Source organism: Gymnoscopelus braueri (assembly GCF_963280865.1).
Source record: "Gymnoscopelus braueri genome assembly, chromosome: 22".
NCBI classification, from domain to species: domain Eukaryota; kingdom Metazoa; phylum Chordata; class Actinopteri; order Myctophiformes; family Myctophidae; genus Gymnoscopelus; species Gymnoscopelus braueri.
Window position 1 is genome coordinate 37,040,055 of NC_137624.1, and position 15,455 is coordinate 37,055,509.

Sequence of the window (15,455 nt, forward strand, 5' to 3'; positions counted from 1 at the left end):
TCAAAGGGGCAGCAGTGGCTCAGGAGGTCAAGGTTCCCAGTTCGGTTCCCAGGCTTCCCCAGAGTTAGTGTCGAACTGTCCTTGAGCAAGACACTGAACCCGTAATTGCTCCCGATGAGCAGGTTGGTGCCTTGCATGGTTTCCTCCACCGTCGGTGTGTGAATGTGAATGTGTGTGTGTGTGTGAATGGGTGAATGTAATGCACATTGTAAAGCGCCTTGGATAAATGCACCATTTATCATTTTATTTACCAATTCGCTGAATTCATACCAGCAGCTGTATTTCACGGACACAATCTGAGAAAGTGCAGGTTGAATGCATTGTCAGTGTAAAGAAGTGACTGCCGTTTTACCCACTGCAGCGGTTGAAAAAAGTTCAACCGCTGCCACTGTGTGGCGACTGGCGAGACAGAGCAGCAGCCAACCAGAGGGAAGGTCTGGCTGCGGCCTGTAGCACATCTGCAGCAGCGTCCTAAATCAGTGCGGACTGCCCTCGTGAAAATATATTGTGCTAGGGATACCCTAAAAATTAAGTAAAATTGTGTACCTCTAACAAAAACACTTGTATGTTTTAACAAACCACCATGACAGCTTAACTCACTCAGTGCCATTGACATGTTTCACGTGTTTTTCCCCAAAGGCCCTCCGTGCCAATGACGTGTTTCACATGTTTTTTGTTTTATAGTGGTTTTATAAAAGAGCATTAGGCCGTTCAATCAAGAGCATAATGTTTGCACATAACGTGCAAGTTTAGACCAACTTAAATCACAGACTGAGACTAGAAAGGTATGTGCGCTCCTCTGAGCGCATGTATCTGCCAGGCCGGGTTGCCTTCCCATGGCCCACACATTTTGGAAGTCGGTCAATCTTGATCACATGACTCCAGAGATAATGTGTACCGAATTTAGTGACAACTAAATTGACAACATTTGAATGAGGAGGAGTAGCAAAAAGTGTTTACTGAAGAAAATGCAGTCTGGCACAAATGGTTGGAGAGTTGCATCATGATCCAAGGAATCCAGGGGGGAAATTGTTTGGTTGTACGACCTACAGTACGGTTTAAGAGCTAAAGTGGGCTGTTAGAGCGGCACCATGTGATGTGATGTGCGGATTTGCACTAGGCGACACCAACTCGGGACTCCTGGATCACTGCCCTGCACAACCTCCTATCCAGTATCAGGGTCTTGAGCGCAGCAGTGTTGCTAGCTCTGCCGTCATGCCACAGTATGTTTTTGGTTGGCTCCTAGCTCGCCACCAGTTCCGGGTGCTTGACACAGTGCCACTATGAGGCCGGTTTTTAAAGATTTTGGGTGAAGTTTCTTCTTTGGCCTACTGGGAATGTGCTTGCAATGTTTCACGGAAATCGGACACTGTGTTCATGATTGGTGCTATTTTGTGCAAAATGGGCCCCTCCCGCAAACTTTTACAGCCAATCATAGCCAATTGGAATTGGATCTGAAATATCTGTCAGATACTGACCACAAGAGACGATGAGTACCGATTTGCGAGTTTTGCATGGAAACTGTCGGAGTAGTAGCAAAAAAAAAGAACAAGAAAATGTTATGGGGCAGGTTCTTCCTTGGCCTACTGGGAGTGTGCGTGCAGAGTTTCACGCAGATCAGTCCAACGGTGCTGGAGATTAGCTGTTCACAGATGGACGGACACATGGATGGGCACAAAGATGGACAGGAGTGAAAACAGTCTCCGGCCTTTGGCCATCCAGTCTTGGGCTGTTTAGCCTGGCGGAGACAAAGACGCAAAACTCCCTTTAGTTTTCCCACTTGGCCAGCAAGCCTCCGTGGGCATATTCAGGACATCTCAGCACAATTCAGTGTTGTTAGCAGGGCAGGAATTTCACTTTGGCCGTGTGCCCCTCGAAAATGATATGCCCTCACGGCACAGTGGCCGTGGCGCCCCAGCTGCGCCAGCAGCTGATTTCACAGTTTTTCCTCTGTGCGATTTTCCTGTCAATATGGTTGAGCTGCGCACCTACCACATGAAGTGGTAGGTAGGTTTGATTTCGAGCCTTGTATGAACCGTCGGAATCCCGCACAGTGTACTACGACACAAAAGCATCACCGGGCCAAACAGGAGATGCATTTAACGTAGCCTGTTGAACTGTTGAAGGTTTGATTTCTAGCCTGTATTCCAGTTTAAAATGCTGCGGAACAAATAATGCTCCATGTTCTGTCTGTTTGTCAACAATGATCCAAATGGGAAGTTTATTTCAGCAGCTAGAATGTGACAGTTTGACATTGCTTGAGTCGTTTTTGCTGCGCAGCTCCTCTTTAAGTTAATTGCATTCACCTGTATGCACCACAGGGCAGATCTCCGCCAGACCAGGTTGACCTACCCAGGCCCATGACATTCATAGGCAGTCATAGTAGCTAATTAGAATGAAATCTGCTAGAACTAACTCATATACTGAAACAGAACCATATATAGGATATATGTAGTCGCTGTCAGGTGGAAAAACTGTTCCTTTTTTTAAATGATTGTTTAAAAACAATGTAAAATGGTGAAATAGCCAATCTATAATTATTAATAATTAAGAAATACAATATTTTAAATAGTGAAAGATTAGTGCATTATTAGTGCAAGTTCAATCACATTTCATTTGAGTGTGAGCAAAATACTTGTGGGCAAAATACATATAATCTCTAATCTGTGAATATAATGTGATTAATGTGACCACTACCTACAGTCAGTCAAGTCTAGGGCTGAATGTGACAATATTGAGACTAATAGACTATGACTTGAATATTGGTAATTTGCCAATACATTATTTGGTGAAATAAATGGGTTATATTTCACAGATAGTTATACTATTCTTGTACTATATTAAAATTAAATCAATTTAATTCATTATTTCTGTGGACTTTGCTTCTCAAATAATATATATCATAGATGAAAAATCATTGTTTTATTTGATGACCTTCCTGCCCTGTCACAGCGAAAGACACATTTTCGTGACGGAAAGAAAACATTTCACCACGGATGGGTCCTAAACCCACTTATATGAGCGGTTACACCGCTCAAAAATGACAACATCAAAGGCCAAGTGCAAGTGGCCTTGCCCCTAAAAGGATGAAATTCCAGGCCTGGTTGTTAGGCAACAATTTGTGTTGTGTGACGTCAGACCAGACGTTGGGTAGGCTACTATATATAAGATACTGTAGGGTAACCGAGAGACATATTAAGACAATTTCGATTTGTTAGCATCTAAATAATTACTCTTTTAGGAATCTGAAGGATTTTAATTACTGAAAAAACAGCCATGACTAATTCACCCTCTATGAACAGCGAAGATCGGAAGCGGATGAACCACGGGCTTCGGAAACAATGTGTGAAGATAGCGCCCATTCCACAGCAGTGGCTGGACAATATGCTCATTCGCGTGCCACCTAAGATTAGAGAGGGTGCTGGGTTGGAAGAAATACTACAGGATCTCTGCAAGGAGGTCCGCGGTGACTTCCACAAACAACTGGTTGAGCATACAGAAAACATTGTACTACAGAAGCCAGACATTAAAGGAACTGTTCTGAGGAAACCGAAGGATGTAACTCCAACAGCTCTTGATTCCTCCCGACCCTGGCATGATAGCTTTATTAGGAACCACAAACATATAAATGACACTTTATACATCCTTCATCCAGTGATGCGTGCTGTCTTGGATATCGGCTATATGACATTTTCCCCACTCCTCCTGCCTGACCCTGAAGTCTGGTTAGAAGGACCAGTGTACTGTGAAATACTTAAGGACAAAGTAGCTGCTAAATGCAATGATATTGAAAAGAACATCATTAATCATGAGGACCATGATTCCTGGTTTTGCAAAATCAGAGGCCTGCTGAAGAATAAGGACATGATGAAGGATGTGAGACCTGAGAAACTAAATGCCTTCTACAACTGTGTATCCACCCTCATTTCCAATCAGTTGAAATCCCTGCTTGAGAGAAGTATGAATGAGTTTGCCGACCTATATGATCCAAGCAATACCCACCGCTTGCCACTATTCCGTATTAACCTGACCTTGGTTGATGAAAAGATGGCACTTCAACCCAGCTTTCAAGCCCTTGAAGAGACTATTTTGCAAATTCTGAATGTCATCACAGATACTCTGCAGAAAGTCAAGACGATCCAGTCATGGATAACAGAAACCACCACCACTTCGTTTGTTAATGCCAAGTTGGCTGATCATGCCCTTGCCTGGGCTCAGACGACTGTAAAAAACGCTGTGAACAAGAACCTAATGGGACCTGGAAAATATTTCCAGAACTATGTTGACAACTATGGCCGGCTGGTCGATGGAACAGAACAGGCTGATGTGGATAAATTCATGGCGGAAGAACATACCTTTGATGAGTGTACTCAGCGTGTAGAGAAGTATCGTGTGCTAGCCAAGGAGATTATCAACCTCCCAGTTATAGCCCACTTTACCATGGTCCATCTGTACTGTGAGGAGCTGAACCAAGGGCTGGCCAACAAAGCTACGCAATTTTCCCGAATCCTTTTGGAGAAACTGGTCACCGACCACCGACAGCACAATTCTCAGATCTGTCAGGACTTTGAAAACATCAAAGAGAAAGCTAGCATTATCCCACAGAACACTGAGGAAATGACTGAGATGATTGCTTACATCAGTCACACGAGGATAGAGGGTATTGCAGAGCTAAACCACAAGATAATGGAAGCCAATCAGAAACTAAACTACCTTCTGGACGTGCACATCTTTGACACAGAGGATTTGAATCTGAATTCCACCGTCCTTCTATGGCCACAAAACATCCTCCCTGTCTTTAAGCTCAATGATGAGGTGATGGAGGACTATAGACAGAAAGGACTGCAGGAGCTGCAGGAAAGAAAGGACAAGTTGATGAGTGACTTAGATGAGTCGGGGCACAGTACAGAAGAGTTTGGAAAGTGCTCTGAGCTGGACAATATACGGCAGTATGTGACAGACATGAGGATAGTGCAAAGTGACCTGGATAATTTGAATGCAGACATTGCCTTCATAAACAAGGAAGAGACCCTCTTCAAGATGTCACTGTCAACTTACCCTAAGTTGGAGGCCATCAAGGAGAGCATTAAACCTTACCAGGAGTTCTTTGAAAAGGTGCTGCAGTGGCAGGACACTGAGATGAAATGGATGGAAACGTCCATCCAGGACCTAGATGGAAACACTATGGCTACAGATATGGAAAAGTTGGCCACAGTTGTCTACACTAAGCTGAAGACCTTTGAGCAGAAGCAGAAGAAATCCGAGTTAGGTACAAAGGTTAAAGCCCAGATCCAAAAGTTCAGGAAGGACTTCGATAAGGTGAAAATGCTGTGTAACCCTGGTATCAAACCTCGCCACTTGACAAATATCTCGAATCAAATCTCAAAGGAAGTACCTTATGAGCTCAGTCTAGAGTCTAGTCTGAGCGATGTTATGGTAGGTCTTCTAAAGGTCTTCAAAAAGAAAAAGCACATCAGAGACTCCATTGAAACCATCTGCGCCAATGCTACTAAAGAGTTTGGTTTCGAGAAAGCTTTGAGTGAAATGCGTGTCGAATGGAACGATATTGTTTTCGGCTACAAACAATACAAAGAAACTGGGGTGAACGCTCTCAACGCCGTGGATGACATTATGACTATGCTGGATGATCACATCGTTAAGACGCAGACCATGAGGGCATCACCCTACATCAAACCCATTGAGAAAGATGTTGAGAGTTGGGAGAAATGTCTCGACAATGCCCAGAAAACCATAGACGAGTGGACGAAAGTGCAGGCCCAGTGGCAATACCTGCAGCCCATCTTCTCATCTGAGGACATCATGCAGCAAATGCCTGAGGAGGGACGCAAATTTCAAATTGTGGATAAAGACTGGAAACTGATTATGGGTAACGTTGTCAAGGATCCTAAAGTTCTTTCAGCCACCTCAGTGCCTGACTTGCTTAAAAGACTCACAACTGACAACCAGCTTCTGGAAGAGATCATGAAGGGACTTAACATCTACCTTGAAAAGAAACGGCTCTACTTCCCTCGTTTCTTTTTCCTTTCCAATGACGAGATGCTGGAGATTCTGTCTGAGACCACCGACCCACTGAAAGTGCAGCCCCATCTGAAAAAGTGCTTTGAGGGCATCGCCAAACTTGAGTTTACGGACACTCTGGATATCTTGTCCATGTACAGTGGTGAACAGGAGAAAGTTTCTCTCATCAAAACAATCTCCACCGTGGCAGCGAAGGGAGCTGTGGAGAAGTGGCTGTTGCAGGTGGAGGATGTAATGATTAAAAGTGTCAAAGATCAGGTAGCTAAGTCCAGACTGGCTTACGATCGCAACGATCGTTGCAATTGGGTGAGGAATTGGCCTGGACAGGTGGTGCTCTGCACATCTCAGATCTTCTGGACAGAGGAAGTAAATGATGCAATCTCAACAGATACTTTAACCCAATGTTACGAAGATCTGCGGATTCAGCTATCGGACATTGTGGAGATGGTGAGAGGGGTAAAGGTAAAACAAACCCGGATCACACTGGAGGCATTGGTGACCATCGACGTCCATGCCAGAGATGTGGTCAATGGCCTAATGATAGGAGGTGTAAAAGACATAAAAGACTTCCAGTGGCTAGCTCAGCTTCGTTACTACTGGCAAGAAAATGATGAGAAAGATTGGAACGTGCGTGTTCACATCATCAACTGTGATGTCAAATATGCCTATGAGTATCTGGGCAACTCATGCCGGCTGGTTATCACCCCGCTTACTGACCGATGCTACCGAACCCTGATCGGTGCTTTCTTCCTGAGTTTGGGTGGAGCGCCTGAGGGTCCAGCTGGGACAGGGAAGACTGAGACCACCAAGGACTTGGCCAAAGCTCTAGCTGTGCAGTGTGTAGTCTTCAATTGTTCTGATGGACTGGATTATATCGCGATGGGAAAGTTTTTCAAAGGTCTGGCATCATCAGGTGCATGGGCATGTTTTGATGAGTTCAACCGCATTGAGCTTGAAGTACTGTCTGTGGTGGGCCAGCAGGTTCTCTGCATTCAGAGAGCCATTGAAGAGAAGAAGGACCAATTTGACTTTGAAGGGACCTTGCTGAACCTCAACCCCAACTGCTTTGTGTCAATCACAATGAACCCTGGCTACGCAGGACGTTCAGAACTCCCAGACAACCTTAAGGTGCTGTTCAGAACAGTGGCTATGATGGTCCCTAACTATACCCTGATAGCAGAGATCTCTCTGTATTCCTATGGCTTCCAAGATGCCAAACCCCTATCAGTAAAAATTGCGATGACCTACAGGCTGTGTTCAGAGCAGCTGTCCTCTCAATTCCACTACGATTATGGGATGAGGGCCGTAAAGGCTGTACTTGTTGCTGCGGGAAACCTGAAGCAAAAATTCCCTGAAGACAATGAAGATATACTGCTACTGAGATCCATCAAGGATGTGAATAAGCCTAAGTTCCTCTCGCATGACATTCCACTGTTTGAAGGAATCACCAGCGATCTGTTTCGTGACATTATCCTCCCAGAAGCTGACTATCAGCTGTTTCTGGAAGCTGTCAACGTTTGCTGTGACAAGAGGAATGTACAAAACACAGCATTTTTCCAGGAGAAGTTGATCCAGACATATGAGATGATGATAGTCAGGCATGGTTTCATGCTGGTGGGGGAGCCCTTTGCTGGGAAGACTGAAGTGCTACATGTACTTGCTGACACTCTGACTTACATGCACAAGGCAGGACAAGAAGAAGAGAAGGTAACATTCAAAACAGTGAACCCTAAATCTATCACCATGGGACAGCTGTTTGGACAATTTGACCCAATCTCTTATGAGTGGACAGATGGGAATGTGGCCAACATATTTCGTGCCTTTTCATCGGCGGAGACTCCGCAGCGTAAATGGTTGATCTTTGATGGACCTATTGACACATTATGGATTGAGAGCATGAACACTGTGCTGGATGACAACAGAAAACTGTGCCTGATGAGTGGTGAGATCATCCAGATGTCACCTACGATGAGTATGATTTTTGAAGCAATGGACCTGGCACAGGCTTCACCTGCGACGGTGAGTCGATGTGGCATGATCTACATGGAGCCGTCTGAGCTGGGTTGGGAGCCCTTGGTAATCTCCTGGATGAAGACCTTACCAGAGCCCCTGCAGAAAGAAAAAAACAGCACTCTGCTAATGGGGCTCTTCCACTGGCTTGTGCCACCTGCGCTGGAAACTTTGCGTAACCACTGCAGGGAAGTCGCTATCACCAGTGACAGCAACGTTGTGATATCTCTGTGCCGGCTCTTTGAGATGCAGCTTGCTGAACCTCTGGCGGACAAAGACGATCCTCCTGGAGACAAAGAGATACGCACTTGGATAATGGCAGCCTTTGCCTTCGGCCTGATATGGTCTGTGGGGGGGAGCTTGGATTCAGCAAGCAGGAACAAGTTTGATAAGTTCGTCAGGGGAGCTGTTACAGGGAAGGCAGACTCTGTGGGAAAATGGGAATGTTCCTTGAATGACAAGGACCTGGTGTATGACTACTCTTATGAGTTTAAAGGGAAGGGTCGTTGGGTCCACTGGGATGATCACATCAAGAAGGTCGTCCTGGGAGACAAGAACACCAAAGTGCAAGACATTATTGTTCCCACCATAGACACTATCCGCTACACCTACATCATGGACCTCTGTATCACCTATGGAATTCCTCTACTGTTTGTGGGCCCTACCGGCACTGGAAAGTCAGTGTATGTCAAGGAAAAGCTGTTGAACCACACAAAAAAGGAACGTTTTTTGCCATTTCTCATCACTTTCTCAGCCCGTACGACTGCCAACCAGAGCCAGAGTATTATTGTGGCCTCACTGAATAGGAGAAGGAAGGGAGTAATTGGCCCTCCTCCGGGGAAAAAATGTGTCATATTTGTGGATGACATGAACATGCCTGCTCTCGATCAGTTTGGTTCACAGCCTCCCATTGAGCTGCTTCGCCAGTACATGGACCATGGAAACTGGTATGACATAAAGGACACTTCCAAGATCACCCTCCAGGACCTGCAGCTCCTAGCGGCTATGGGACCCCCTGGTGGTGGGAGGAACACTGTGTCGCCTCGCTTCCAGCGTCACTTCATCGTCTGCAGCATCAATGCCTTCAGCGACGAAACCATGGTGCGCATCTTCTCCAAACTGGTGGACTTCCACTTCCGAAACAATGACTTCCCTGACCAGTACTTTGATGTCGGCACTTCAATTGTGAAAGCTACAATGGAAGTGTACAAGGAAGCTATGGCTCAACTACTTCCTACCCCAGCCAAGTCTCATTACACTTTCAACCTGCGAGACTTTTCACGTGTCATCCAGGGTTGCCTGTTGATAAAGCAGCAGTCTCTGGAAAGCAAAACCACTATGATCCGCCTGTTTGTCCATGAGGTGTTCCGTGTCTTCTATGACCGCCTGGTGGATGACTTTGACCGAGATTGGTTGTACATGCTGATGAAGGATATTCTTAAAAAGAACTTCAAGGAGAACTTTGATAACGTGTTTGATCACCTGAAACAAGGCTCTTCACTGGTTGAGGAGGACATGCGTAATCTTCTGTTTGGGGACTACATGAAACCTGACCTGGATCCTGACGACCGCCTCTATGCTGAGGTACCATCCACAGATGAATTTTGTGAGGTAGCAGAATTCTGTCTGAAACAATACAATGAAACAAACACAAATCAAATGAACCTCGTCATCTTCCGTTATGTCCTGGAGCATCTGTCTCGCATCTGCCGTGTGTTGAAACAGGTGGGGGGGAATGCCCTGCTGGTGGGGGTGGGAGGCAGCGGGCGCCAGTCTATCACTCGCCTGGCCACATACATGGCCAGCATGATCATCATCCAACCAGAGATCTCCAAGAGTTACGGCATAGTCGAATGGAGGGACGACCTCAAGGCTCTGTTGATGAAGGCTGGAGGTGAGGGTCAGAAGACAGTGTTCCTGTTAACTGATGCTCAAATCAAAGACGAGGCTTTTCTAGAAGATGTAGACAGTTTGCTGAATACAGGAGAGGTCCCCAACCTGTTCGCTGCAGACGAGAAGCAAACGCTTATAGATCTAGTCGGTGAAATTGCTCTTAAGAAGGGAATGGAACTTGCCGACCCTCTTGCGGTATTTGCCTACTTCGTGACACGCTGTAGGGAAAACCTGCACATTGTGGTGGCCTTCAGTCCTATTGGAGATGCCTTCCGAAATCGCCTGCGGCAGTTCCCTTCTCTCATCAACTGCTGCACCATCGACTGGTTCCAGCCATGGCCAGAGGAAGCTCTGGAGCGGGTGGCCAACACCTTTCTAGAGTCACTGGACATGAGTGACCATGAGCGGCTGGAGGTGGTGCCCATATGCAAAACATTCCACACTTCTGTCCAAGATATGTCATACAGGTTCCTGTCAGACCTGGGTCGTCATAACTATGTGACACCCACCTCCTACCTGGAGCTGATCGCTGCATTCAAGGGGCTTCTCACCCAGAAACGAGACATGGTCTTGAAGGCCAAGTTGAAGTATACTAATGGTCTGGATAAGCTGAGGGAGACAGAGTCAGAGGTGAGTACTATGAAGAAAGAGCTGGTAGCCAAGGGGCCCATACTGGAAACATCGAAGATAGAAAATGAAAAGATGATGAAACATGTTACAGCGGAGAGCGCGAAGGCTGAGATCAAGAGCAAGAGCGTCAAAGAGGATGAGGAGGCGGCAAATATAAAAGCCAGAGAGTCTAAGAAGCTGAAGGAGGAGTGTGAGGGTGACCTGGCTGAAGCCCTTCCTGCACTGGAAGAGGCTGAAGCAGCCTTGGGTACGCTGAAGCCTGCTGATGTGACAATTGTGAAGTCAATGGCAAATCCTCCAAAAGGTGTGAAACTGGTAATGGAAGCCGTGTGTGTGATGATGCAGAAGACACCAGATAAGATCGTTGATCCAGCTGGGGGTCCAAAGAAGGTTGAGGACTATTGGGGACCAAGCAAGAAGCTGCTGGGTGACATGAATTTCCTAGCAAATCTAAAATCATACGACAAGGATAACATTCCAGAAGTCGTGATGAAGAAGATCCGTAAAACGTTCATGACGAATCCTGAGTTTGACCCAGTTCAAGTTGCTAAAGCTTCCTCTGCAGCCGAGGGCCTGTGCAAGTGGATCAAAGCCTTGGAAATTTATGACAGGGTGACAAAGGAGGTGGGTCCCAAAAAGTTGAAGTTAGCAGAGGCTGAGAAATCTCTGTCTGATACCATGGAATTGCTGGAGGTAAAGATGGCTGAGCTAAAGGAGGTGACAGACCAATTGGAAGAACTTGAGACCAATCTTAGAAATGGTGCAAAAGAAGCAGCCGACCTGGCATTTGAGGTGCAGCAGTGTGAGATACGGTTGGAGAGGGCTGAAAAGCTCATCCAGAGCCTTGGGGGAGAGAAGGCCAGATGGTTTGATGAAGCAACAAACCTCCAGAACACTTATGACAACCTGACTGGTGATGTCCTCATCTCTGCTGGTGTCATAGCCTATCTTGGAGCCTTCACTGCTGGCTTCAGACAGGATTGCACGAAATTGTGGACCAAACTCTGCCAGTCTAAGAACATCCCTTGTTCTGATGACTTTTCTCTCAGTAAGACCCTGGGGGATCCCATTAAGATTAGAGATTGGAACATTGCAGGACTCCCCAATGATTCTTTCTCCATAGACAATGGCGTTATTGTCACAAACTCACGGCGATGGCCTTTGATGATTGACCCTCAAGGCCAGGCCAACAAGTGGGTGAAGGAAAAAGAGAAAGAAAATGATCTGAAGCTCATCAAGCTGACAGATAAGGACTACATGAGAACTCTGGAGACCAGCATCAATTTTGGACATCCCCTGCTGCTGGAGAATGTAGGGGAGGAGCTGGACCCTTCACTAGAACCAGTGCTGCTCAAGCAAACATTCAAGCAAGGTGGTGTGCTAAGAATCAAACTGGGGGACAAAGAAATTGATTACCATAGTGACTTCTGTTTCTTTATCACCACTAAGCTGCGCAACCCCCACTACCTGCCAGAGCTGGCCACCAAGGTATCCCTGCTCAATTTCATGATCACGCCAGAGGGTTTGGAGGACCAGCTGTTGGGGATTGTGGTTGCAGAGGAGATGCCAGAATTGGAAGCAAAGAGGCAGGAAAATATTCTGAACACAGCAAAAAACCAGAAAGAGCTGAAGGATATTGAGGACAACATCCTGTCCTTGCTGCAGTCTGAGGGGAACCTCTTGGATGATGGGAATGCTATCGAGGTTCTTGACAAAGCAAATGCTAAGTCAAAAAGCATCAATGAAGAACAATTGAGTGCTGCGAAAACAGATGAACAGATAGCTGAATCTAGAAAAGGCTACAAGCCGATTGCCGAGCGCTCGTCTATACTCTTCTTCAGCATTGCTGACCTGGCTAACATAGACCCAATGTACCAGTACTCCCTCACCTGGTTTGTCAACCTCTACACCAAGTCCATCCAAATCAGTGAAAAGTTTGATGAACTGGTTAAAAGGCTTCAAGAACTGATCAATCACTTCACTTATAACCTGTATTGTAACATCTGTCGCTCATTGTTCGAGAAGGACAAACTCCTTTTCTCCTTCCTGCTCTGCTCCAACATCCTGCTGGCGGATAATACGATTGAGGAAGCGGAAGTCATGTTTCTGTTGACTGGAGGAGTGGGCCTTGAGAATATCAACCCCAATCCTGATGACACCTGGCTAAAAGAAAATAGCTGGGATGAAGTCTGCAGAGCCAGCGACCTATCTGGCCTAACGGGATTAAAAGAGGCTTTCATCAGTAACTCGGATGATTTCAAGCCAATCTATGACAGCAAGGAGCCCCACAACACAAGTCTGCCGAGCCCGTGGTGTGATAAGCTCAACGGTCTGCAGAAAATGATTGTTGTCCGCTGCCTCAGACCAGATAAGATAATACTAGCGATCAGTAAATATGTGACCAACAATCTGGGGAAGAAATTTGTGCAGCCCCCACCCTTTGAACTGAAAAAGATCTACTTGGACTCCAACTGCACCACCCCTCTCGTATTTGTGCTGTCACCGGGAGCTGACCCCATGGCTAGCTTACTGAAATTTGCCAGTGGTATGAGCATGGATGGCTCCAAGTTCCAATCCATCTCATTGGGGCAGGGCCAGGGTCCCATTGCTGAGAGGATGATAAATGAAGCTATGAAGGAGGGCACCTGGGTGTGTTTGCAGAACTGTCACCTGGCTGTATCCTGGATGCCCACACTGGAGAAGATTTGTGAGGACATCAGTGCGGACACTGAAGCAGAGTTCCGCCTTTGGCTCACCAGCTACCCATCACCCAAGTTTCCAGTCGCCATCCTGCAAAACTGTGTAAAAATGACAAATGAGCCGCCAACAGGACTTAAACTCAACCTGCTACAATCATACCTGTCAGACCCCGTTTCTGATCCGACGTTTTTCAATAAATTCACTGATAATCCTGCAAAGGAGTGTGTTTGGGAAAAGCTCTTGTATGGAGTCTGCTTCTTCCATGCACTTGTTCAGGAGAGGAAGAAGTATGGTCCCCTAGGCTGGAATGTTCCCTATGGCTTCAACGAGTCTGACCTTCACATCAGTATCAGACAGCTGCAGCTTTTTGTGGATGAATATGCAGAGGTGCCGTTGGAGGCCATAACATACCTGACGGGAGAGTGTAACTATGGTGGTCGTGTGACAGATGACTGGGATAGACGACTGCTGTTGTGCATCCTGGCTGACTTCTACAACACCGAGATCATCGACAATACCAGACAGTACCAGTTAGGTGGCCAATTCTATGCCCCAAATAAATCCACCTATGATGACTACCTCTTGTATATTGAGGAACTTCCCGACCAAGACCCAGAGGTGTTTGGAATGCATGAAAACGTGGACATATCTAAAGATCTGCAGCAGACCAAGCTTCTGTTTGATTCGCTGCTGCTCACCAAAGGAGGGGGCGGTAGCGGAGGCGGTTCTGGAGGAGACGACGCCCTCTTTGCAGTAGCAGATGGAATTCTTACAAATCTTCCAGACGATTTCGACCTTCAGGCTGCCTTGAAAAAGTACCCTGTTAAATACAATGAGAGTATGAACACCGTGCTGGTCCAAGAGATGGAGCGCTACAACACATTGTGCACTGCTATCCGTGGTAGTCTACAGAACCTGTTAAAAGCGATTAAGGGTCTGGTTGTGATGGATGCTGAACTGGAAGGCATTGCAAACAGTCTCATGGTGAACAAAGTCCCAGAGAAATGGGCCAAACGCTCATATCCCAGCCTCAAGCCTCTGGGGAGCTACATCACAGACCTGCGCACCAGGCTCACATTCCTGGATGATTGGTATAAATTTGACAAACCCAATGTGTTCTGGTTGCCAGGCTTCTTCTTCACCCAGGCCTTCTTAACTGGAGCTATGCAGAACTACGCCAGGAAACATCAAATTGCCATCGACCGTCTGGGCTATGACTTTGAGGTTCTTCAAAGTGAGCCAGACAAGGCCCCTCCGGATGGTGTTTATATCAAGGGGCTGTTTGTGGACGGAGCTGCCTGGGATAAAGAAAAGGGAATCCTGACCGAACAGCAACCCAAAAAGCTATTTTCCGACATGCCCAGCATCTGGGTCAAACTCGTAGTAGTAGAAGAGAAAGAAGCAGGGGAGATAACTGAAGAGGTTACGACGATATATAACTGCCCTATCTACAAGACCAGCGAGAGAAAGGGCACCCTCTCCACCACAGGCCACTCCACCAACTTTGTAATGGGCATGATATTACCCTCTGAGAAGCCCCCGCAGCACTGGATCAAACGGGGCGTGGCTATGCTCTGTCAACTTGATGATTAGGAATCATCCATGTAAAGCCTGATTTCTACTTGGTTTGTGCACCGTCCGGGGTCACGCACTGAAACTAGCCAAAGAAAAAGGCTTCTTGGAGCAAGAACGGGTTAAAGCCAGGGAGGCAAATGAGAAGATCACAAAATATTTTTTTATAACATATTATTTACAACAACACCACAATGTCAATGATTCTAAATCTTTTTTGTAACTGAATATCCACAACAGAACACGATGTCATTCTTTTCTGCACCCTTTTTTATTGTATGTATGTATGTATGTATGTATGTATGTATGTATGTATGTATGTATGTATGTATGTATGTATGTATGTATGTATGTATGTATGTATGTATGTATGAATTCATTCACATTCACATTCACATTCACATTCACATTCACATTCACATTCACATTCACATTCACATTCACATTCACATTCATTCATACCAGGGCATACAGAAGGGGATTGAGAAGGGGAAATCACTTTCAAACCAGCATAGACAGACACTGGGAACATTCACTGTGTCAAGTACTCCATGATTCTCTTCCACCTCACTTCAATTGCATGAAAAGAATGTCAATGTTTCTTCACCCTT

At 46.1% G+C, this 15,455-nt stretch overlaps 1 protein-coding gene across 1 annotated transcript; it reads left to right on the top strand.

Moving 5' to 3' along the window:
- Positions 1 to 3,276: 3,276 nt before the first annotated feature.
- Positions 3,277 to 14,865, top strand: LOC308078995 (dynein axonemal heavy chain 12-like; the record flags this gene model as incomplete). The annotated part of the gene is made up of 1 exon (XM_080420333.1): positions 3,277 to 14,865. The coding sequence occupies one exon, from the start codon at positions 3,277 to 3,279 to the stop codon at positions 14,863 to 14,865; it is 11,589 nt and encodes a 3,862-aa protein (XP_080276459.1).
- Positions 14,866 to 15,455: the final 590 nt, after the last annotated feature.